Source organism: Ochotona curzoniae, unplaced genomic scaffold (assembly GCF_017591425.1).
Source record: "Ochotona curzoniae isolate NIBS_2020 unplaced genomic scaffold, NIBS_Ocur_1.0 scaffold_3223, whole genome shotgun sequence".
NCBI lineage: Eukaryota > Metazoa > Chordata > Mammalia > Lagomorpha > Ochotonidae > Ochotona > Ochotona curzoniae.
Genome location: NW_024467108.1, coordinates 1,091,336 through 1,114,916, shown reverse-complemented (window position 1 = coordinate 1,114,916; position 23,581 = coordinate 1,091,336). Strand labels below are relative to the sequence as shown.

The 23,581-nt window shown below is 38.4% G+C and overlaps 3 protein-coding genes across 3 annotated transcripts; 1 reads left to right on the top strand and 2 right to left on the bottom strand.

The window, feature by feature from the left end:
- Positions 1-9,337: 9,337 nt before the first annotated feature.
- LOC121145481 (olfactory receptor 51L1-like) lies at positions 9,338-10,297 on the top strand. The gene has a single exon (XM_040964355.1). The coding sequence runs from the start codon at positions 9,338-9,340 to the stop codon at positions 10,295-10,297; it is 960 nt and encodes a 319-aa protein (XP_040820289.1).
- A 3,268-nt stretch (positions 10,298-13,565) lies between these two features.
- Positions 13,566-15,038, bottom strand: LOC121145284 (olfactory receptor 52Z1-like). Its single transcript, XM_040964014.1, has 2 exons — positions 14,100-15,038; positions 13,566-13,601 (listed from the first exon to the last, which is right to left on the bottom strand). The coding sequence occupies exons 1-2, from the start codon at positions 15,036-15,038 to the stop codon at positions 13,566-13,568; spliced, it is 975 nt and encodes a 324-aa protein (XP_040819948.1).
- Positions 15,039-22,252: 7,214 nt separating this feature from the next.
- On the bottom strand, positions 22,253-23,212 carry LOC121145477 (olfactory receptor 51G2-like). The gene has a single exon (XM_040964350.1). It carries the CDS (start codon positions 23,210-23,212, stop codon positions 22,253-22,255), a length of 960 nt encoding a protein of 319 aa, XP_040820284.1.
- Positions 23,213-23,581: the final 369 nt, after the last annotated feature.

Sequence of the window (23,581 nt, the reverse complement as noted above, 5' to 3'; positions counted from 1 at the left end):
GGGAGTGACGGACGGAAAGAGCTTGCATCTTCATGCTCACACTCCAGGGGACACGATGGCCACAGCAAGGCCAGGCCATATCCAGGAGCCAGTAGCTTCTTCCAGGTCTCTCAAGTGGTGGTAGGAGTCAAAGACACTTGGGTAATCTTCCATTGCTTTCCCCACTCATTAGAAAGGCATTGTATCAGAAGTAGAAGCAACCAGGTCATGAACTGGCCTCCCCATGAGATGCTGCCTTCATAGACATTAGCTTCACTCTCTATTGCCACAATGCCACTCTGCTTCTGGCAGAGAATTTCTTGATTACATTTAGTGAATAATCATTCAATGGCATTCTGTCAACTCTACATTTCCTTTAAGGAAAAAATTATAATTTTGTCTAGAAGTACCTCTAGGATTAAGAGATTAAAGACTTTTGTTATAAGAAAATTTAGTAGGAGGAGATTCATTTCACTCAAATAATTTATGTAGCTAATTTATGTAGCTAATCATCTATTCAGATTTGAAGAACAGTTGAATATTTCATATTTTTCAAAACAATCAATGTTCACACCAATACATAAGGAAGTTTAACAATTCAAAGGTAATAAAGTGTAGTAGCATCGTCATTGATAATCAAGGGCATTTTCATTTTTTTTTAAAGATTTATTTTTATTATTTTTTTATTGGAAAGGCGGATATACAGAGAGGAGAGACAGAGAGGAAGATCTTCCGTCCATTGATTCACTCCCCAGTGAGCGCAACGGGCCGATGCTATGGGCCGATACTATGCCGATCCGAAGCCAGGAGCCTCTTCCAGGTCTCCCACGCGGGTGCAGGGTCCCAAAGCTTTGGGCCGTCCTCGACTGCTTTCCTGGGCCACAGGCAGGGAGCTGGAAGGGAAGCGGGGCTGCTGGGATTAGAACCGGCGCCCATATGGGATCCCGGATGTGCAAGGTGAGGACCTTAACCACTGCGCCACCGCGCCGGGCCCAAGGGCATTTTCATTTTAGGAAAGTGAACTTCAGTCTCCAAACTTCGAGCCAAATCATAATTAAATGGCTATTACAGCCTAAGTAAAAAATAAACGAAAAATTAGCATTTCTTCATTTCCTTTCCTTTTGTCATAAAAAATGTCATAATGTCCTCTGAGACTAATCAAAACTTCACAATAAAGTGACTATATACACATCGTGAAGTGGTGTGACACAATGTTTAAGAAGCCTTGATTAGCACATCCAAACAGCTAGGAAATGTCTCAAAGTCATCATCACTAATATCTGTTGAGTCCTCTAAGAATCTGATTAACTCAAACAGTGCACATTTATTGCATATTCTAGTGGGAGATTAAAAAAAAAAATGGATCCTGGCATGGTAAACTAGTGGGAAAATACCTCAGCTTGCATGCACTGGAATCCCATATGGGTGCGGGTTCTAATCCCAGTAGCCATGCTTCCCATCCAGCACCCTGCCTGTAGACTGGGAAAGTAGTTGAGGACAGCCCAAAGCCTTGGGACCCTGTACTCATGTGGGAGACCCAGAAGAGGCTCCAGGTTCTGACTTCAGACTGACTCAGCTCCGACTGTTGTGGCTGCTTTGGGAGTGAATCATCGATCAGAAGATCTTCCTCTCTGTCTCTCCTCTCTATATCTGACTTTCCAATAAAAATACAATAAATCTCTTTTCTTTTTAAAAAAATTGATAATTAGATTGAGCGTGTAGAAAAACTGAAGCAAGTTACTTTTCATACAATTGCAGTTGAAATGACCCATGCAACACTTATATGTTAAATTATCGAAAGATAAAAGACAAAAATAGATTTTATATAAGCATATAGCCTAGGTAATGAGAAAATATTGAAAAATTTAAATATATGTATGATCATATATATATATGATCATGAGTGAAAATATCAGAAGGTGCTCTTTTCTCGGGACACAGAACAATAAAAAGAAAAATTGCCATGTTCTAAGTTGGTTTCAAATGGATGCCCAGCATGATAGCCTCGCCTTGCATGGGCCAGGATCCGGTTCATGTCCTATAAGTTCCACTTCTCCTCCAGCTCCGTGCTTGTGGCCTGGGGAAGCAGTACAGCATGGCCCAAAACCCTGGGATCCTGCACTCACATAAGAGATCTGGAAGAAGCTCCTGGTCCCTGTCTTCATATCAGCTCTGCTATGATGGATGTGGCCACTTGGAGAGTGAGCCAACAGACTTTGTAGCTCTTTCTCTCTGTTATTCTGGCTTTCCAATAAAAATTAGTAAATCTTTGAAATAGGTAAATAAATAGATGAGAAAAAATTCTGTGAAAATACTTACAAGATGAAAGGAAACAATGAGGCAGATTTTAAAATTAAAAAAAAAAATGAAGTGAACAATAGAGGATACCAAAATAAATAAATAAATAAATGGATACATTTAAGTAATTGACAAGGCATAATCACTATTTCAGGGAAAACAATGTCTGAGGCTCATACAAAAAAGTAGGATAGAAATGAGAACCAATGAAAGCATTGGCCAACATTGTGCCTTAGAAGTTTAGGTTGCCTCCTGCAATGTCAGCATCCGATGTGGCTCCTACTTGCTCCACTTCGGAACTAGCTCCCTGCAAGTTCATCTAGTAAGGCTGCAAGGGATGGCCCCTGCCACCCGTGTGGGAATCCTAGATGGAGTTAGTAAGTCTTGGTTGCAACTTAGCTCAAATCTAGGTGTCTTACTTATTTAGGATGTGGACCAGAGGCTGGAAAATATTTTTGCCTTTCAATAGGTCTTTCACATAAACCTTTAAAAATTAAAATAAAGCGATTAGGATGATAATAATTCATATAGAAGACATTTAAAGATTTGTAGTTTGAGCTATGGACTTCTGTATATGAAAAGCAGAGTTGAGGAAATGGAACATTTATATGTATATTTTCATTAGATCATCTTTGAGTGAAATCATCACAGAAAACAAATATGATGTAAATTTAAGAATGATTTTCAGTTCAACTGAGAGAATATAAAAGAAGTTCGGATATTAGACTCTCAAAGCCATCTATAAAATAAAACCTTTTATACTTTGTATAAGGATTTCTGAGGGGGAAAATATGATTAAATATTAGGTTTTCATGTACTGAAACATTTGTGTATCAAATTATGTAATGTATGAAATATGTACCCAAACAATCAAAAAAGAATAGAAATGGTAGATTCATGAATCAAAACGGAAGCTGTGTGTTAGCTAAAGAATGTTGAAACTTTTTGATGAGCACGTGGCAAAGTGTGTGTTTGTATACATACATAGATATATGTATAAATATCTTTATATCTAGATACAGAATATGTGTATATATATACCAGCTTATCAAATAGATGGCAATTATCAAAAATATTTTTAAAAGCTTGTGAGACTATAGAAAAAGATAATCCTAATACATTTGGTAGAAATACAAATCACTAAAAAATCATGGAGATCAGTGTAAATGTTACCCACAAAGTTGAAAATGTGTATACCTTAAGACTCAGCTATTGTACTCAGGGAAATATGTCTGAATGAAATGAAATCCACATGTGAAACACACACTTACAGTCCCATATTTATTGCAACACTATGCACAACAGAACACTATGGAATCAATCTAGATGTTCATCAATAGATGCATAGTGAAAGACAAATTAGTGTAAATAAATAATAGAACATTTTTTGGTCATAAAAACGAAATAGTGACATACACAACAAAATTTATATAATCAGAGATTGTCATGTTAAAAACAAATATGACATGTATTTTCTTATACTCAGGTTTGATATGTATGTTCTGTGTGTGTATGAATATATAAATGTGTGTGTTTTCAAAATGAAAGTAATATAGTGATTGTTAGAGAGTGAAAGGGCTGGGGAACAGTGAGATTTGAGAAAGGCTATAACGTATAGTTGGTTGAGATCATCCATTCTGATGATTCCTGGAATAAATATAGTCCACTGCTGATCTCAGAACCCCAATCATGAAGAGACTGTCAGCCAGGGATTCTGAATAGGTTTCACTGCAATTGGAATGGCGAGATTGACAGCAATTCAGAACTGTGAACTATCAAAACTGCTTGAGCAGGACCCTCAGAGCATGCCCACATCGGGGACCAGGGAGCAGCAGGAGGCTGGGTGGGGCTTTTCCCTTTGTTTTTCTCCTAACCCCAGATACAGGGGGAAAAATGATGATATTACTGTGAAAACAATGGCATTATCCACGTTCCTGTAGCCCTTGAACCTTTGCACCCTAAGTAACTAAGTAAGATTATTAAAAAATAAAAAAGGATTAATACCTTGTGTGACTTGTTCATAATGTGTGTATCTGTTAAAACCCTGAACTATACCCTGTAAGAGTCACAATTGTACCCTGTTAATCTGAAAACTTAAAAAAAGAAATGAACAAAACACTATTCTAACAAAGTGAGATTTAAAGTAAATAAATGGACTAAATGGTTCTTAAAGAGAAATAATCATTTACACTTCACTTTAAAAAAAAAGAAGCTAATTCCATCAATAAATGATGACATTGTATAAATTAGGGAATTTATATCATTTTGTGCTTTACACAGCAACTTTATTTCGTGACTCTGTTGACCAACATGTACTCAGAAGCTAATACTATTTAAAAATGCTTAAGAGATTTTACTCATTGACCAAAAATGATATATTTTTAAAGATTTATTTATATTTGTTGTTAAGGAATTTACGGAGATAAGAAGATACAGAAAGAAAGATCTTCCGTTTGCTGGTTCACACCCTAAGTGGCTGCAATGGCCAGAGCTGAGCTGATCTGAAGCTAGGAGCACCTCCCATGCAGGTGCAATGTTTCAATTTTTGAGCTGCTCTTGACTGCTTTTCTCGGCTACAAGCAGGGAGCTGGAAGGGATGTGGAGCAGCCCAGATGTGAACTGGCACCAATATGGCATCCTGACACATGCAAGGTGGGTATTTAGCCACTAGGTTACAATACCAGGCACTCTGTATTTCTTTATATCTCATTTACTTAAACTATTCCAATGGAAATAACTGTCATGGTTAAAAGTACCAACGAGAGAATCATGAGATTTTAACACGGATTTATTGCCTGCTTTGTGAGTTTGAATAATGCAACCCAAGTAACTAAGTCTCATTTCATCAAAAATTATCATTACTGAGACTGGAACTTGAATCACCTACAAATTGTGGGTTAACAATTCCATTTTAGCCTGTGATTTAAGTCCTTAATATGCCTCTTTCATTGGCTTCACTACACTGGCTCTATTCTTTATTGTCCTATATTTTTAGTTTCTTAGCTCATGTTACCTTGCATCATTTGATACAGATTACGGTAATAAATGTTTGAGATTATTTGGTCTGGACTGAAGTAATATTTAAGAACCTCTATAACACTACATACTTTTAAAAATATGTTTACTTGATTTTTAATTGAAAAGAACAATTATAAATGAAAGAGAAAGAGAGAGTTAATCTGTCTGCTGATTTGTTCTCTTAATGGCCACACTGTCAGTTCCTTCATGTGTTCCAGATGGGTGTAGATGCCCAATGACTTGAGCTGTTCTCTGATACTTTCCCAGGCCATAAGCAGAGAACTGGATCAAATTGGAACAGCCAGGACTTGAACTGTAGTCCATATGGGGTGCCAGGGTTGCGAGGTGAAATGTAAAGTATTGCACCATGGCGCCAACCACAACATGCTTTATTTTAGATCTACAAAATCCCAATACAATTTGGAAGAGGTGAAACATATTTGCAAGATAAAATAAAAACTGACGTGCTGGAACCTACAGGGTTACAGCCATTGCCTTGCCTTTGCTCTGGGACCTCCAATCCCTAAGGACTGGAGAAAGGCTTATAAATGTATCCTCCTTACTCAGAATCAAAACCATCACACATGGCAAAACGAACTACTCTACTACCTATGTGAGATGTGGACAAAAATAAAGCAGGAAGGTAACAAAAAGATACACGGAGGAGGAATTTGATGAGCAGAGTGGGGAAGGGTGGCACTGAGTATGAGAAAGCAGAGCCACAGATTGGTTTAGGAAAGGGGTGGGTGGTCAACTCCTTTCAGCTCGTGATTTTCATGAAAACAAAATTATTGTCGTGACTCATGCTCATATCACTCATATCAGCTTTAGATTTGGTTTTTTCATTTTCTGGGGCTGATTTAGCACACCATAGACATGCATGGACATAACGTCTGTTCACGAGTGTGCTTTTAACCCGGGGTGAAGATATTTTCAGCACGATGGAGTAGAAATTTCAGAATAAGATTGAAAATCTGGGCAAGCTTCAAAGTCCCTTCTAAGCTCAAATATCTGATTTTAACATGATTTTCCTCCACAATGGAGGCCTCAATCCTAAAAGCCTTTAGATTTTCAAGTTCAAACGTGAACTCTGTCTCTCTCATTCTCCTGTGGGAAATGGTAGTGTCAGGAGCAGCAGGAGTCAGGCTGTCAAAGTGAATCAGTGCTAGAGCTTATGTGGTTGCAAAATAATACAGAATAATGAAATGACCAAATGCACCCTACATATGGAATACAGAAAATACAATGGCATATAAAGATTGGGGAAAAATAGAATTAAAAGATAATTTTATTTTGGTACAAATATCTTGAAATTCAGGCATAGTATTTGCTTGAAACTTTTCCAGGTAATAAATATATTTATTTCTATAGCTTGGAATACTAGTATGACTTTCCAGATTCCTAGCTCGTTTTATAGTTTAGTAACCTATAAAATAGAGTTTAATAGCGAGAGTGCCAATTCATAGACACCTCTTTTCTTTTTTTTCAAAATTAAATTAGATGAAACTGAAAAGTACCCAGGCAGGATCATGATAATTATCAGATGAGTATGTATTCAGGTAGATACAATGGTAAAGAAGTAATTTCTATTACTGACTATTCTGGGTCTTCACTAGGTAAAATAGATATGAAATTGACATAAGTCAGTTCCCACTGCACTGGGCACCTGGATTATTTTCATAACACACCCAGACATGATGTTCACTATGAGAGGATACTGCAGAGTCTCCTCATTTCTTCTAAGCTCCCACTGTGAGTCAAGTGAGTATGATCAGTATTCTTTATTTTGCTATTCTTTTTCCTGTCTTCAATTTTGCCATCCCTTTTATTTCCTGATCACTTTGTATAAGGGTCTATTTTAAGTAGTTAACTTAAAACATCTCTTTTAATACTTAGCAATGCCCAAACTACTACAGAGGTTTGCTTTACAGAGGAAGCACATTAGGTGCATATAGAAAACATAATTTGCTCACAATGAAAAAAAAATATGTGAGGAATAGAATATAATCCAGATTCATGTGAATATAGAAGTAGGGATGTGGAGTGTAAATGAGGGCTGTGGTGTGCAGTTGTTTTAAGCTTCAGTTGAAAAAAAGTGATAATAACTACTTCTGATTGAATTCCAGAAGACGTGTCTTCCAGAGTTCATTATAACTTCTTGGAAAAGGGATCAAGAGATTATACAATCAAAGAAAAAGTGTGAAATGTCTAAGCCGTGAGATGAAGCAGAAAGTACTTTTCCAAGTTTTCATTATGACTGAAAAAGTGGCAGGTATAAGGACAACCAAGGGATAAAAATTGGGAATCTGGGTATTTAAAAGAAAGAAAGATGAGCTAGACAGACCCAATGTCAAAGAACTGCAATTTGGAGTATTTGTACGGCAAACAGCGTGAAGGAATTGGCAGAGATTTAAGTGCCCAGGTATACATTATGTGAATAGAATTTCATTAGAACACTAACAGCAAAAAAGGCCAAATTTATTCTTGAATGTAAGTTTTGGTTTCTTACTTATGGAGCTTTTATTTCTTAGGGAAAAAAACACTATTTTCTTATACAGCTAACAAATATCTGCTTGGCTTGGAGTTTGTTTACACATGGCTGAAGGAGACTGACAGAATTTAGTCTCTCAGAGGGCCAGAGCAGGTATCATGACGGTGTCAACTTCCCTGCTATTGCAAGACATTGCAACTGCAACTCTCAGCATTTTGGTCCACATTGATTCGCTGCAATAAGAGGAATCTCATGTTTCTTCATAGATTATTTTTTAATTGCAGACGCAGTGGAGGAAAAAATACTTTTTTATGTAGTACCAATACCAAATGGCTACAGACTCATTCTGGCCTTACCATTTTGTTCTTGTTGAGATTTTATGGTCGTTTGCTTTTGTCTTACATCACGCGGGGCCACTTCCTCTTTCTCCAGCCGAAACTTCCTTATATATAAATCATTTTGGATGCTTCGTGATCCAGTCTCTAAATCAGTTCCAAAACAGAATGGTAGCAAGACTTTGCATTTTGAAAACCAATAATCACTGATAATTTTACTTCGAATTATACATTTTATCATTAAAAGTCTTTTTAAAAATTATAATGGGTTTGTTAAACCCATTATAATTTGTATTTATCTCTTGGAGACGTCAGGTAAAAGCCAAATTGCTATTTGAGCTTATTGTCTGTAACTTTTTTATATAGTTGGCTAATACTTGCTTGAATTGTATGAAAGTGTCATGCACGGTGTTCTAGTAGTGTAAAATTACCATGTTTGGACAGAGAGAGAAATATAACATGACTACCTGCATGGGGTAGAGATGGATAAATCCTCAGACCAATCAGATCAGATATGGTCAGCAGATGAATACAAGACCAGATCCTATGAATGAAAGATAAAGAAAATTCTACAATTTAAGACGTGGAATAAAATTTGTGTGTCCTGCTCTGGGAAGTGTTTTTGGAAGAAGATCACTCATATTTAAAAACAATTTTGAGGTGTTTTCACTGTGGCTCAACAGGCTAATCCTTTAACATCACTGACCAGCATCCCGTATGTGGGCTAGTCCCATCCAGCTCCCTGATTATAGCCTGGGAAAGCAAGAAAGGATGGTCTATGTCCCTGGAACCCTGCACCTCTGGGGTAGAATTGGAAAAAAAATCCTGGTGCCTGGCTTCCAATCAGCTCAGTTCTGGCAATCACAGCCATTTGGGGAGTGAAAGAGCAGATGAAAGATCTCGCTCTCTTTCTCTTTAAATATGGGCTTAAAAGGAGCTAATTTTACAAAACAAAAATAAAAACAATGCTGAACAATTTTCTATTTGAGGAACAGAAAGGAAGGTCTTGGTGGTTATAAATTCATTGGATGTTTTGTGTTACTAACAGTACTAGTAATGGACTGGGATAGGTCATTGGTTAGATGATTGACCCGTTAAGGAGGAAGCACTGAACTTATAATGTTTTGTTTTTCTTTGGTTCATGCAGCTCCTGGCCTAATAACTTCCTCATTGAGATATCATCATGGAATTTGATGGTCACTTAGCAGTTAGCATTATGGCATCTCCAAACTCTAGCAACACCCTGTCCTCCACATTCTATCTCACAGGTATCCCTGGCTATGAGGAATTTCACCACTGGATTTCCATCCCATTCTGCCTCCTCTACCTGGTTGGAATTATGGGTAATTGTACCATCTTGCATATTGTTAGGATAGACACCAAACTCCATGAGCCTATGTACTACTTCCTAGCAATGCTTTCCCTTACTGACATGGGCATGTCCCTGCCTGCAATGATAACACTATTTCGAGTGTTGTGGTCCATTTCCAGAGAGATCCAGTTCAGTGCCTGTGTGTTCCAAATGTTTCTAATTCACACTTTCTCCTTCACTGAATCATCTGTGCTCTTGGCCATGGCCCTTGACCGGTATGTGGCTATCTGCCATCCTCTGCGATATGCCACCATTCTCACTCCAAAACTTATCATGAAGATCGGAATTGCAGCATTGCTCAGGAGTGCTATTCCACTAGTTCCACTTCTAGTTCGCTTGACCTTCTTTTCCTTTTGCCGCTCTCATGTCCTTTCTCATTCCTACTGTCTACACCAGGATATTATCCACCTTGCTTGTGCTGACATTAAGTTTAATGTTATATATGGGATGGTTGTGATCACTATGCTGTGGGGTTTGGACTCTCTGGGTATTTTTGTGTCTTATGTTTTTATCCTTCACTCGGTGTTAAGAATTGCATCTCGCGAGGGAAGGCTCAAGGCCCTCAACACATGTGCATCCCACATCTCTGCTGTTTTAATTTTATATGTGCCTATGATAGGAGTATCTATTGTCCATCGTTTTGCCAAACATTCTTCCCCCTTTGTCCATATCTTCATGGCTCATATCTACTTGCTGATTCCTCCTGTGCTCAATCCAATCATTTACAGCGTGAAGACCAAGCAGATCCGCCAAGGAGTCTGCCACCTATTTTCTCCCCGCAAAATCAGTTCTTCGACGATGTAGGCATTTCCTTAAAACAATTACGACATCAGCACTAATAATGGAAGTATTATTATGCTCAGTGAAATAAACCAGTTCCCAATAGACACATATCATATTTCCTTTGATGTCTGATAATTATTGTAGAATACAAAAAAAAGTGTAGGAACAAAACTTGCATGATTATTGATTGCAGGCCTTGCCCCTATTACTGTGGAACAGTAACCCATCTGCTATTGACTTGTTGAACATAATGGCTAGTGATGCATTAAGTATGTGATTCAAAGCGAATTGAAATTATACTATTATAAAAATTTAAGGAAAAGAAAAGGAAGGAAGGAAGATAGATTGAAGGATGGAATGAAGGCATAGTATGGTTATCTTAGAACTGTGCATATAAAATATTTGGTCTGTTTTTATTTTTAAAAGTTTTTAAAAATTTAAAAATTAGAGCAAGCATTGTGTAATGCATCACCACCTACCATACCAGCAACCAATTTTAGTGCTGGCTCATGTCTTGACTGCTTCACCTTTAATCCAGCCCCATGCTGATGTGTCTGGGAAAGCTGTGAAGGATCTTGTAAGTAATTGAGTCCTATGGCTGCAAGTGAGAGACCAGATGAAATGCCTGGAGCCTGGTTTCATCCTGGTACATCTCTGGCTGTTGTGGACATTTGGAGAATGAATCAGTGAATGGATGGTATCTCTCTTCCTCTCTCCCCCTCTCTCTCTCCTTTTCCAAGACATTTTAAAAATAATTTTAAAAATTTAAAAATTTAAAAATACATGCTGATTTGTATACTCCAGGTATTGTACTAGATTGTCGACAAAATATTTCTTAAAGAACAAAAATAGAAGGAACAGACATTTCAATGTAGCTTTGAAGGAGAGTCATGTCGTCAGCAGGACTGTGTGACCTAACTTAGCATGTGATTATATGTCAGCCTGATCAGACATATTGTCTTGCTGTCCATTCTTTGTGTCTATTGTTCCCCATTCTCTCCTAGGTTGGCTGCAACCCCCGTTGACTGTCCTGCTGGACGGGACATTTATAAACCTCTGTAACTGTGAACATGTTGGAAAGGAGTGTGCTGGAAATCATTTATTTGTCTCTCTCTTCCTGTAAGAGCTATTTCTAATTGAAGTTGCATACTCTTGTAGTTTTGTTGAAGATACAAGTCCCTTATTTCTTTGCTTCTTTTTATTCCATACTATTTCTTAATGAATCAATGCTACATTCATGTTAGAATTGCATGTGTGAATCAACTCATTTATCTTTCCTATAAATGATTAAATCCAACCATTTTTGAGTTATGGCTTAAAGAAGCAATTCGCTTGCGTGTTGCATCAGCATCATTCCTTCAACATTTGTACAAATGCTCTGTCCTGTTTCAACTCCCATCATGAGGCAAACATATTATAATCATTTGCATAATGACAGATGTTATTGATTGTGTACAGATCAACTTTATGCTACAAAAGTGCTTTTGTGGTCAAACACAATGTCAGGAAAAAAATTAATATAGACTTCTATTGTCTTCACATTTAAGTGTCTAACTTTTTTTTAATACAAAGCATTATTAGAATGCCACTTCATTAACCCATTTAGCTACTTGGTTCTTCAATCTAATACCTAAATCATGAGCTATTTTTGGAATTCCTATGAGGATGGGCATTTTTATAGCAGTTAAGATACTGCTTTGAGGTGGAGCAGCCCACACTGGAGTGTTTAGCTTCAATTCCCAGCTTTGCTGTTGATTCTACTTTGCTATTACTGTGTCTATGTGGAGGCAGCCACACATGGCTCCAGCACTATAGTCCTGGCCAGCTATTTGAGAGACCCAGATGACACTCTGGGCCCCTGTTGTCAGCATGGCATAACCCTGACTGTCATGGGCATTTAGGGAGTGAATCAGCAGATGCAAGATCTCTCTTTTTCTGTCTCTCTCTGCCTTTCAAATAATTGTGGAAAATGAACACTATGAATATGAGCTTTATTATACACAGAATCTGTAAACAGCTACATGCAGTTATAAAGAGTGATAATACATATTTTTTCAAGTAGGTCAATCTACTTATCCACTTAATTATCACACTGCATTATATTTGAATCATGCTTGTGACAGACTTTGTTGTCTGTATGACAAGAAAATATTTTAATTATTTTATTAGCTAGGAGATGAACATTGTCTGGTGTATAAAAAGGATTATAGTTGTAGAAATTATGGTGAGTTCATAAATGATAAAATACCACCTAGGAATGTAATATGCACATTACAAGATTGTTGTAGGAAGGGCTAAGCTTAGATCATTTCACATGCTAATATAGTAAATTTAAATAAGGGGTGGATTTTTGCTAGCAGCTAAAATGTGTGGATTCTGTCTCTTAGCAGCTGTGTAAGGCACCTGGCTCTGCCTCTGGACTCCTATTTCCTGCAAATGCAGATCCTGTAAGGCAGTGGTGATGACCATGAGTTTCTGGCGTGGGTCCTGTTTAGTTCAGACCATTGCATCATGTGGGAAGAAAAGAAGCAGACGGGAGGCCTTTTTCTCTTTTTACCTATATTACTCTCTGTTTCTGGGTCTCTCAAGTAACTAACTAAATAAAAATGGAGTCAGGCAAGATAGCCTATTGTATAAATCCTCACCTTGCAAGTACTGGGATCCCTGGGTGCCAGTTCATATCCCTGCTGCTCTGCTTTCCATCCATCTCCTTGCTTTTTTGCCTGGGAAAGCAATAGCACACAGCCCAAAGTCTTGGGACCTGCACCCCTCTGGGAGACCTGGAAGAAGCTCCTGACTACTGGCAACAGATCAGCTCAGCTCTGGCCATTGTGGCCCGTTGGGGAGTGAACCAGTGGACAGAAGATCTTTCTGTCTCTCCTCTCTGTAAATCTGCCTTTACAATGCAAATAAAATAAACCTTTTTTTTTATATAAAATATTGAGTCAAATGGATTCAGGAAACATAATCCTGACCATAGCCCATGATTTCTTCTTCTTGAGAACTGCCTTGAAATAGTCTGTCTTTGTTAAATCAGAGCAGGAAGGAAGCTATCAACTTATTTGGGTCTTCTAATCGGACTCAACTGGAGACAATTACATTCACTGCACCAGAAACAGTGTCTGAGACAAATTGAAGGCACTGACTCCAACAGAGAAGTGCTTGCATTCTGGTTGTTGAGGTGCTACAGCAAACTAGTTTGTATCCCTCCTGAGTGGCAATTAATCATCTTACATTCTCAGACATTATGACAAAGTGTTTCCTTGAAATATCCTGCTTTCTTGTTCATTCAATCTGAATATTTGTAGTATGCAGTCATGGGAATCTAAAAAGAATGAACACTAGAGTTTTTTTTTTTTTCAAAATTACTTAGTACTTTAAGGAGAAAGAAATTCAAGTCTATAATCTATCAGTTTTATGTATGAGGAGTATGAGGACACATCATGAAATTTATTATATAAAATCACTGACAATTAGCATTTGTTTGATTAAAAACTTATCTATTCAGGTAATGTTTATCAGATTACTTGTGTATTCTGGTTCCTGGGGTTTTAATGATGATGCACAGAATTAATCCCTGACCTCATTCTTCTCCACTGAAAATTGGAATAGAGCAGGAGATAGCTAGTATCAAAAGTATATTTAAATTTTAAACTCTGTTATTCTGTCATCCCACTGAATATACAATTCAGTTTCCTGCAAGCTGCACATTAGGAAGATAGCATTAGAAACAAATATTTTTAAAGTTTGTTTCAAAGCTTTTGTATTGTGGGTGTAGATGTACCCTAGACTTGATATTAAATTTTTTTTTCATGCATTCTACACATCTCTGTTTCTTTGTATATGATTTCAGTTGGCTACAGATCCCTAGCACATGAATTCTTATCTCCTTGGTCTTTATCCCATAGACAATGGGGTTCATGGTAGGTGGAATCAGTAAGTAGAGGTTTGCCAAGAGGATAAGTGTGTGCCGGGGTACATGATGCCCAAATCTATGGGTAAAGAAGGAAAAGAAGGCCAGAGTGTAGAATATCAAGATGACACATAAGTGAGCTCCACAGGTTCCGAAGGCCTTTTTCCGTGTTTGCCTGGAAGGCAGTTGGAAGACTGTTCTCAGGATCAGCCAGTAAGACAGGGAGATGAAGACAAAGTCCAGTCCTGTGGTGAGGAGAGCAGCAGTGAGGCCGTAAATGCTGTTGAGGGCAATGTTATTGCAGGCCAACTTTGCGATGCCCATGTGCTCAGAGTAAGTGTGGTGGACGATGTTGCTCCTGCAGAAGTGTAGTCTCAGAATGAGGAAGACACCAGGGGTGACTACAGTCACACTCCGAGCCACCAGAGCCAGGCCCACCTTGCCTATGAGAGAGCCTGTAAGTAAGGTAATATAATGAAGAGGTATGCAGATAGCCACATAGTGATCAAAAGCCATGGCCAGTAGAACAGCAGATTCAGAGAGAAACAAAGCATGGCCAAAAAACATCTGGGCGAGGCAAGCAGGAAACATTACCAAGGAAGGGCCCTGCCAGAAGATGAGGAGCATTTGGGGCACTGTAACGGTACAAAGCAGGACATCATTGAGTGCCAGCATGGCCAGGAAGAGGTACATGGGTTCATGGAGGCTCCTGTCCCAGGCCACCACTGTCATGACCAGGCCATTGCCTATCACAGCCAAGAGGTACATGAAGCTGAAAGGGATGGAGATCCAAATCTGGAAGTCTTCCAAACCCGGGACACCAGTCAGCAGAAAGGCAGTGAACCGCATAGCTGTATTGTTGGATTCCTCTACAGAGAGACCACTAGATTCTACTCCATAAAAAAATAAAAAAGATACATTGAATCAACAATAACAGAAAAAATGACTATGTATTCTTTTTCCTTTGTCAAGCCCTAAGCATTGCTTTTGTCATAATGAAAAGGAAGGAATAAGAACATGAAAAAGTGGTTTCAGATAAGATGCATAATAATAAAATGCTGTAGACATACCCGTTTTCTTTTATGGACAGCTTGTTTTCCTTGAAAAAAAGAAAGTGCTTCAGAAGACTTAAAATTGGATCTCTTTTCCCTATAATGACAAGGGCTTTGATCATATAATTTAGGTCTGTATCTTGTACTTTCGCTTCACCTATATAATATTTTTCCTTTATAAATTGGTAATAAACTGTTAATATAAAAAATCTCTTATTTTTTTTCCATAAAAGTGAATGAAAGACTGGAGAAAGTATTCTGCTTGTTTGTGCAATACAAGGGGAGAGAGATGGCTGTCACTTTGACACATAATCAGAAATATCATGAACTTGGCAATCATGTTTTTGCTATCTAAAGGTTATAAAATATGTTCCCTTAGTCAGATTATCTCCCACAAAAAAATCAAAACTGCTCATCTGGTTCTTCTATAAACTCTTGATGATGGTGATTAAATTATGGAATTTAATGTACTCTCCAAAATATAACATTTTTTATGCTCTGAAAGCACTAAATCTCAAGGATTGTGGCATGGGGTCAGATGAGACAAATGACAATTGAGTACAGTGTGCATCCATTTAGAATTTAAAAAGTTACTGACAATTGCAATGTCTTAGTAATTATTTAATATCTAACAGTGCTGTCCACAGAGTACAGTCGCTATCGTTTGTACATCAACCAACAAGAGCAACTCACAGCAGCTTTTTAAATCATAATGGGGGTTCTAACTTTTAGTATATCAACTGACACTGCAGAGAAAAGTTCTTCTCTGAAAAACGCCCCAAATACCAGATTATTATTCAGAGCTACAAATATGTAACTAGGAGTTATAACTTTAAAAAAATAATACTTTCACTAAAGAAATAGTGTGCACTTATGAATGAATACTTTGCAGTTATAACTCTTAGGAAGTTTCAGAATTATGGATAATAAACCTAATACATTCTAAAAAGTACTTCCATAGTCTGGAATTTGCACAGGCTCCAAATTTCATGTGAGACTTTACACCACAAAATAGAAAATTACTGTATTTCAAGATAGCTATAATACATCAATTAACATTCATTGCAACCTTGCTTTTCACATTATCCTGACTTCTAACAGGCAAAGTGAACACATCACCACATAATGAGCACATATTTATCCCATTTTCTTTTACCTCTGGCCCTTTCTCATTCCCCTCTCCTCTCCTCTTCCTTCCATTTAAGGACAAAATATAGAGTTTCTGATTACATATAATTGATAGAGTGTTTTAATTACAGTTCCAAAAGGGAGGTATATTTAAGTGATTATTTGGTGTAAAATATGGATTATAGCTCTAGTTTTATTAGGCTCTTTAAAGTGGAACTGTTTGATTCCTCTACTTATCTCACAGTATGGCATGTCTTTTCTGAATCACCCTAACATAGAAAACATTTGTGTATTTAATTTTAACATATTTAAATGGAAATCATATCAATACAAAAACTGACAACATAGCAGTGATAGTAAATGATTAGAAATATTTGTTGGTACTTAACAATATACTATAGTTTTTTCCCAAATCTCTTCTAAGCTCTTTACCTGTAACACCCAATTTAAGCACGAGTACAATATGAAATAGTTGCTGTCATTATCATTTATGCAGCGAGAAACTGGGCACTGAAAGAAAGACCTTCAGGGTGGCATTGAAACATGTCTTCTAATCCAAGAATGGACTTGCAAAATCCACAGTTTTAACCACAACACTCTTGTAATTTACCTTTTAGATTCATAGTTTTTCTTTTTTTTTTTTCTTTTTTTTTTTTTTTAGCAATTCACTTTTTTTTTTTTTTAATTGTTGCTTACATTGTATTATGTAGTACAGTTTTATAGGCGCTGGGGATTCCCCCCACCCCTCCATACCCCTCCCCCCATGGTGGATTCCTCCACCTTGTTGCATAACCATAGTTCAAGTTCAGTTGAGATTCATTGCTTGCAAACACATGCCTAGCATAAAGTTCAGCGTCTTATTGTCCAGATAAGTTCAGTGGCCTCTTGGGGAGACCTTCTATGGTCTGAGGATAGGTCTAACAGAGTAAAGATCCGGTCAGTTAAAAGGCCCAACAAGGCCTCAGTATCATTATACAACATTATGGAATTAATTGACATAGTATTGGGTAAACAATATGTTAAAAATAATGCAAGTTCCATTCTTCGAAACATCTGGGTTGAGACAGTATCAATGACAGGTTCAAAAAATAACAAACGACCAAACAAAAAATTACAGGTTAAATCAAGGCAAACATGTGGTATCTAATCTTTTGGGATTCGCTCATTTCCCTTAGCATTATAGTTTCCAGTTGTGCCCATTTAGCCACAAAGAACTGCATTTTGTTTTTTTTAATAGCTGAGTAGTATTCCATGGAGTAGATGAACCAAAGCTTTCTTATCCAATCTTCTGCTGATGGGCATTTTGGTTGCTTCCATGTTTTTGCAATTACTGATTGTGCTGCAATGAACATAGGGGTGCATGTTGGTTTGTCGTAAAACAGGTGTTTTGGATATATTCCTAGGAGTGCAATTGCTGGGTCATATGGTATGCAGATTTTGAGTTGTTTGAGTGTTCTCCAGACTGATTTCCATAAAGGCTGTACCAATTTGCATTATCACAAACTTAATATGTCAGTAACCATAAAGTTCAACAAGGAGTTTAGACGAAGGCTGAATCAACAATCAAATCGCAAGATGTCAGATTTTTTAAAAAGGTTTTATTTACTGTTATTGGAAACACAAATTTACGGAGAAAAGGAGAGACAGAGAGAAAGATCTTCCACCTTCTGATTCACTCTCCAAATAGCTGCAACAGCCAGAGCCCATCAGAGCTGAAACAGGAATTAAGAACTTCTAGTTCTTCCACACAGGTGCAGGTTCTCAAGGACTTGGGTCATTCTCTACTGCTTTCCCAGGCCAACAGCAGGGAGCTGGATGGGAAGTGGAGCATCCAGGATATGAACCAGCACCCATATGGAATCCTAGAACATGCCACCAAGCCATCCCACTGGACCCCACACTTCTTTGCATTCTGTATTAACTACCCCTTATCAAAGAAAGTATATGGTATTCAACATTTTGGAACTGGCTTATTTCATTAAGTATAATCATCTCCATTTACATCTATTCTGTTGCAAAACAAGATTTCATTCTTTTTTATGATTGAGTAAGATAGCCAAAGTTACACAGAGGGATAGGCAGACTGAAAAGGATCTTCAATCAGCTGGTTCACTTCCCAAATGACCACAAAGGCCAGGGCTGGATCAAGCTGAAGCCAGGAACCAGTAGCTTCATCCAGGTCTCACATGTAGGTGGCAAGGGCTCAAGTACATGGGCCAAGTTCCTGCTAGTTTTCTCAGGCCATTTGTAGGGAACAGAATTAAAAGTGAAGCAGTTTGGACATGAACCGATGTCCATATGAGATACCAGCAATGCAGGTGCCAGTTTCACATATGGTATCATAATCCCAGCTTCCCCATTTTGAGGCTTTGACAAATCTAGAGAGTTCTGCATCCTCCATTTCACACACAATAGTTTCACTGTGCTAGTATTCCCTAGTGCTGCAGTTGGTCCTTGAACAATCACCACTGTTCCCTCTGCTCTATTGTGACTGTCTCACAAGTATTCTGTCTACGCATCCGTCTCCATTGCTGCACTTTCCCAAATTCTCAGTGCTTTCATATGGTCATTTTCCTCTTAACAGCATTCATTTAATTCTCTTCCATGCTTTTCTGTGAGTTAGTAGTTTATTCATTTTAATTTTTGAATGATATCCAGTTGTACCTATAAATCTGAGTATTGGCAAGAATAATAAAAAATTCAACAAATGCTCATTTGCAGGTTTGAAATTAGGTAGAATAATTTCAATTTATTTGAACATCACAACGGAGCGTAATTTCTGGATTGCATATTAAGAGTGGGTTTAATTTAAAGAGAAGATTTCAAACTGTCTTCCAAGGTAGTTATTCCACTTTACTTCTTATCAGTAATAGAGCATATGAGAGCTCCTGTTTCTCAAATTCCTTGCTAGTATTTAGGGTTGACAATGTTGTAGAGTTAAACCATCCTAATACAGAAATGCATCATTATTTTAAAATATAATCCCTGATAATTCTTTAACAATTTCTCTCTATGGGAGCCGGTATTGTAGCCTAGCAGGAAAGCTGCTACCTGTGAAATCATCTTCCAGTATGGGCCCTGATTTGTGTCCTGGCTGCTCCACTTCCTAGCCATCTCTGCTAATGGCCTGAAAAAGACAGCTGACCCAAGTGTGTATTCTAGATTAAACTCCTTACATCGATGTGTCCTAGCCCTGGCTGTTGGCTGCTGTTTGGGAAGTGAATCACCAGATGCAAGGTTGGATTCTCTTTCTCTCTTTCTGTTCATAGTGACAGATATAAAAAGAAGCGGTATAAGAAGGAGACCATAAGCTTTATGTATATCTCTATATCTGTATAGCTCTGTATATCTGACTTTCCAGTAAAAAGAAATAAATTTTTTTTTTAAAAAAAAAAGGTCAAATAGTTGTGAGAAAACTGTCAGAGGAAAAATAAATGTAAGTAAAATATGATATTTCACTTCTGTAATTGTTAATTTATTAAAGATCAACAATCTGAATATCAATAAGGGAATAGTTATGCTAGGTGTGGATAGCTAGTGAATAAATGAGTCTAATGTCCTTGATTTCAACGCCAGGGTACTTCTTATTTGCTTGCTTTGTCTGTGAAATGCTTCCTCCAAATACTCAAGTAAGTGAAATTATGTAACATTTTATCTTCTCTGGCTTATTTCATTTAGCATGATACTCGAGTGTATCATGTCACAGCATATAGCAGACCTTTGATGCTTTTCATAATAGAGAAATCATTGTCATTTATATGTATATTGCTTTTTTTTTTTTGCTTGGGTTACTTGTGCCTGTTGACTACTGTAAGCACAAGTATTGTGAATGTTACTGCACAGCTAAGTTCTTGCTTTAAGTCATTTTGGATATTCACTTAGGAGTAAAATTTGTAAATCATATGGTGATGTTATGCTTAACTATTCGAGATATCAAACTATTTTGCGAATAGGCACTTTAATTTTACAACCCCATCAGCAATTTATGAGAGTCATAGTATCTTCATATCCTCACCAATAGATATTATTTTCCCTTTTTAATATTTACATCATTTTATTTGAAAGGGGAAATTAAAGAGAGAGAGATCTTCCAATTACTGGTTTATTCCTCTATGGTCTGCAACAACTGGGGCTGAGACAAGCTGAATCCAAGAACCAACAACTCCATCCTGGTCTCACAAGTTGGGGTGGTGGTCCAAGTACTTGGGCCATTTTCTCTTACCTTGTTAGGTGCATTAGGGAAGCTGGATTGAAAACAAAGAAGCTAGGGCTTCGGCTGATGCTCTGATTTGGATGCCAGTGTCATAGAGGCTTCATCGCTTGCAAAATAGCACCAACCGCTACCTTTTAAAAATATATTTATTGGGTGGGGTGGGGTCGGGGGGAAATGAGAGAGAGCAAGATAGAGATTAAGTATTCCATCTCCTGGCTCATTGCCCTATCAACTCCAAGGGACAATGACGGGGCATTCTGAAGTCAGGAGCTGCAAATCTAACCCATTTTCCCATGTAGGTGTCAAAAAACAGCTATCACTAACTGTTCCCAGATGTGCATTAGCAGAAATCAGAAGCAGACCTGGGACTCAAACCTAGGCACTCCAACAGGGGTTATGAGCTTCTGGCAATATCTAAACTGTGACAATAAACCTCTGCTCCAACATTTTGAATTTTTGGTTTTCTAATTCGTATAGTCCTATCTCGCCGCTTTCAGTAGTGAATGGTGCTCTAAGACACATCACTGGTTGATCTTTGACTCATGATTTTCTACATTTTAAGCACTAGAGGGTGCCCCAAACCCAAGATTGTTGCTGTGTTGTTCAGGATGAACTGGAAAATTAATGGTCCCAAAGAGATAGTCTTTGGCCATTTAGGCACAGGACTACAGCTATCCCTTAGAATTCCTGCATCCTTGGGCCCGGCGCGGTGGCGCAGTAGTTAAGGTCCTCGCCTTGCACGCCCAGGATCCCATATGGGCGCCGGTTCTATCCCGCTTCCCTTCCAGCTCCCTGCCTGTGGCCTGGGAAAGCAGTCCAGGACGGCCCAAAGCTTTGGGACACTGCACCCGCGTGAGAGACCCAGAAGAGGCTCCTGGCTTCGGATCGGCATAGCATCGGCCGTTATGCTCACTTAGGGAGTGAATCATCGGACGGAAGATCTTCCTCTCTGTCTCTCCTCTCTGTATATCTGCCTTTCCAATAAAAAAAATAATAAAAATAAATCTTTAAAAAAAAAAAAAGAATTCCTGCATCCTACATCAGAATACCCAGGTTATTATTCAGCTTTTCCTATGTTATTTTTCATTTTTTATTATTTTATGATACAATTCCATATACAACTACAATCATGGAGATATTGCTTGTTTTGATGCGTATTATAGTTTAGTAGACATTTTAAAAAATTCTTCCAGTACTACTGAATTTGAAGCTTGCACATTAACCCAATTAACCAAAAGTTCTCTCTCTAAAGCTCTAAGATTAGCACCATATCTGTATATTTGAAGATAGAGCAATGTGTGTATGTTTCAACAATTGTGAATGTCTAAATTGTTTTCATCCATTTTCAATTTGTAATAACAATTCCATCACAAATTTTAAATAAGTACTTCTCCAAAGCAGAGTCTGTATCTTTGATTGCACTTTTATTTGCAGATGCTATAATAGTATATTGAATGTGACAGATGTTTAATTAAATTACTCGGTGAAAGCTCCAGCGGAATAGGAAACAGTATTTCTTCGTAGGATAAGACTTCTTGTGGAAAACACAGACAGATGGCCTTTCATTCTTACATTTTTCTGATTATGAGTTGTTCTTTCCATTGTGCGAATCGTACAATCACAGTGACTAAAATCTTTTTATCTTCTTTTTCATTTTCTCCACCAAAGATTTAATGGCCCTGTGCATCTCTGATGGCAGCTCTACCTAACCTGAATAGACGTAGCATCCTCAGTCGCATCTGCTTGGTCTTGATGGTGTAAACAACAGGATTGAGCACTGGAGGTGTAAGAAAGTGAAGATACGAGAGCAACACACGACTGTGTGGAGAAGCCCGTTTCCCAAATCGATGGATCATGGACAGACCAATCATAGGCGTATAGAAGAGCAGCACAGAACAGATGTGAGAGACACATGTGTTGAGAGCTTTGAGGCGCTCAGCCTTGGAGGCAATGGTCAGCACCGTTTGGAGGATCAGAACATAAGAGAGAACAATGAGCACAGAGTCCACACCCAGTGTGGAGAGAACCACAAAGAGACCATAAGCACTGTTGATGTGAGTGTCAGCACAGGCCAACTTCATGACGTCTGGGTGCAGGCAGTAGGAGTGGGAGAGCAGGCGGTTCCGGCAGTAGGGAAGCTTCTTCAACATGATGGGGGCTGGAATGTGGAGACTGATGCTGCGTACCAGGATGGCCAGGCCCAGGGCTGCAATGCGGGGACTTGTGAGGATAGTGCCATAGCGTAGGGGGTTGCTGATAGCTACAAAACGGTCAAAGGCCATGGTCAGCAGCACAGAGGACTCCATGATAGAAAAGGTATGGATGAAGAAGAGCTGGGCCAGGCACATATCCACCTCCACTTCCCGGAGGCCCAACAGGTAAATGGTGAGCATAGTAGGTAATGTGGAAGCTGACAAGCCCAGGTCAGTCATGGCCAACATGGACAGAAAATAGTACATTGGTTGGTGCAAGGAAGGCTCTACCTTTACCACCCACAGGATCAGGCTGTTCCCTGCCAGAGAGGCCACATACATGGCACACAATGGGATGAAGAGCCAGACATGCACAGCCTCAAGGCCTGGGAGGCCAGTTAGAAAGAAGAAGGTGCTGGAGTTGTTGGAGTGTGACATGAGAACCTGCAGGGGCAATATTCTAGACAGAAAGGCAATCACAGGTCCTAAAATCAAATGAGTAGCTGAATCAGAATATCTACAAAACATGCTTCACAGACTCCCTGTAAGGTTTATCTGAAAACATAATCACACTTTTCCAGGCATTTTCTCAGTTTATAAATAAAGCACTTTTTGTAAGGCTATGTTGTATGAGGCTGTACAAAGTAAACCTGTATCAGAGCACACAAGATTAGCCCCCAAATCAACAAAGAAAACATGGCTCAAGATAGGCATTGGGGCAGTGTGGGACCCCAATATTCATGACTCTTGTGGAAAATAAAGTAGTTCCTGGCATTGTTAGCATGTCTGGTCTGAGATCAGAATTGA

Excerpts from the sequence above, each read along its gene's own strand:
- LOC121145284 (XM_040964014.1), bottom strand. The coding sequence starts at position 15,038 with ATGCGGTTCACTGCCTTTCTGCTGACTGGTGTCCCGGGTTTGGAAGAC. Across the intron at positions 13,602-14,099 it reads ATACAAAGAAACAGAGATGT|ATTCCCATGACTGCATACTA; the intron begins GTAGAATGCATG and ends CATTCTTTTTAG.
- LOC121145481 (XM_040964355.1), top strand. The coding sequence starts at position 9,338 with ATGGCATCTCCAAACTCTAGCAACACCCTGTCCTCCACATTCTATCTC.
- LOC121145477 (XM_040964350.1), bottom strand. The coding sequence starts at position 23,212 with ATGTCACACTCCAACAACTCCAGCACCTTCTTCTTTCTAACTGGCCTC.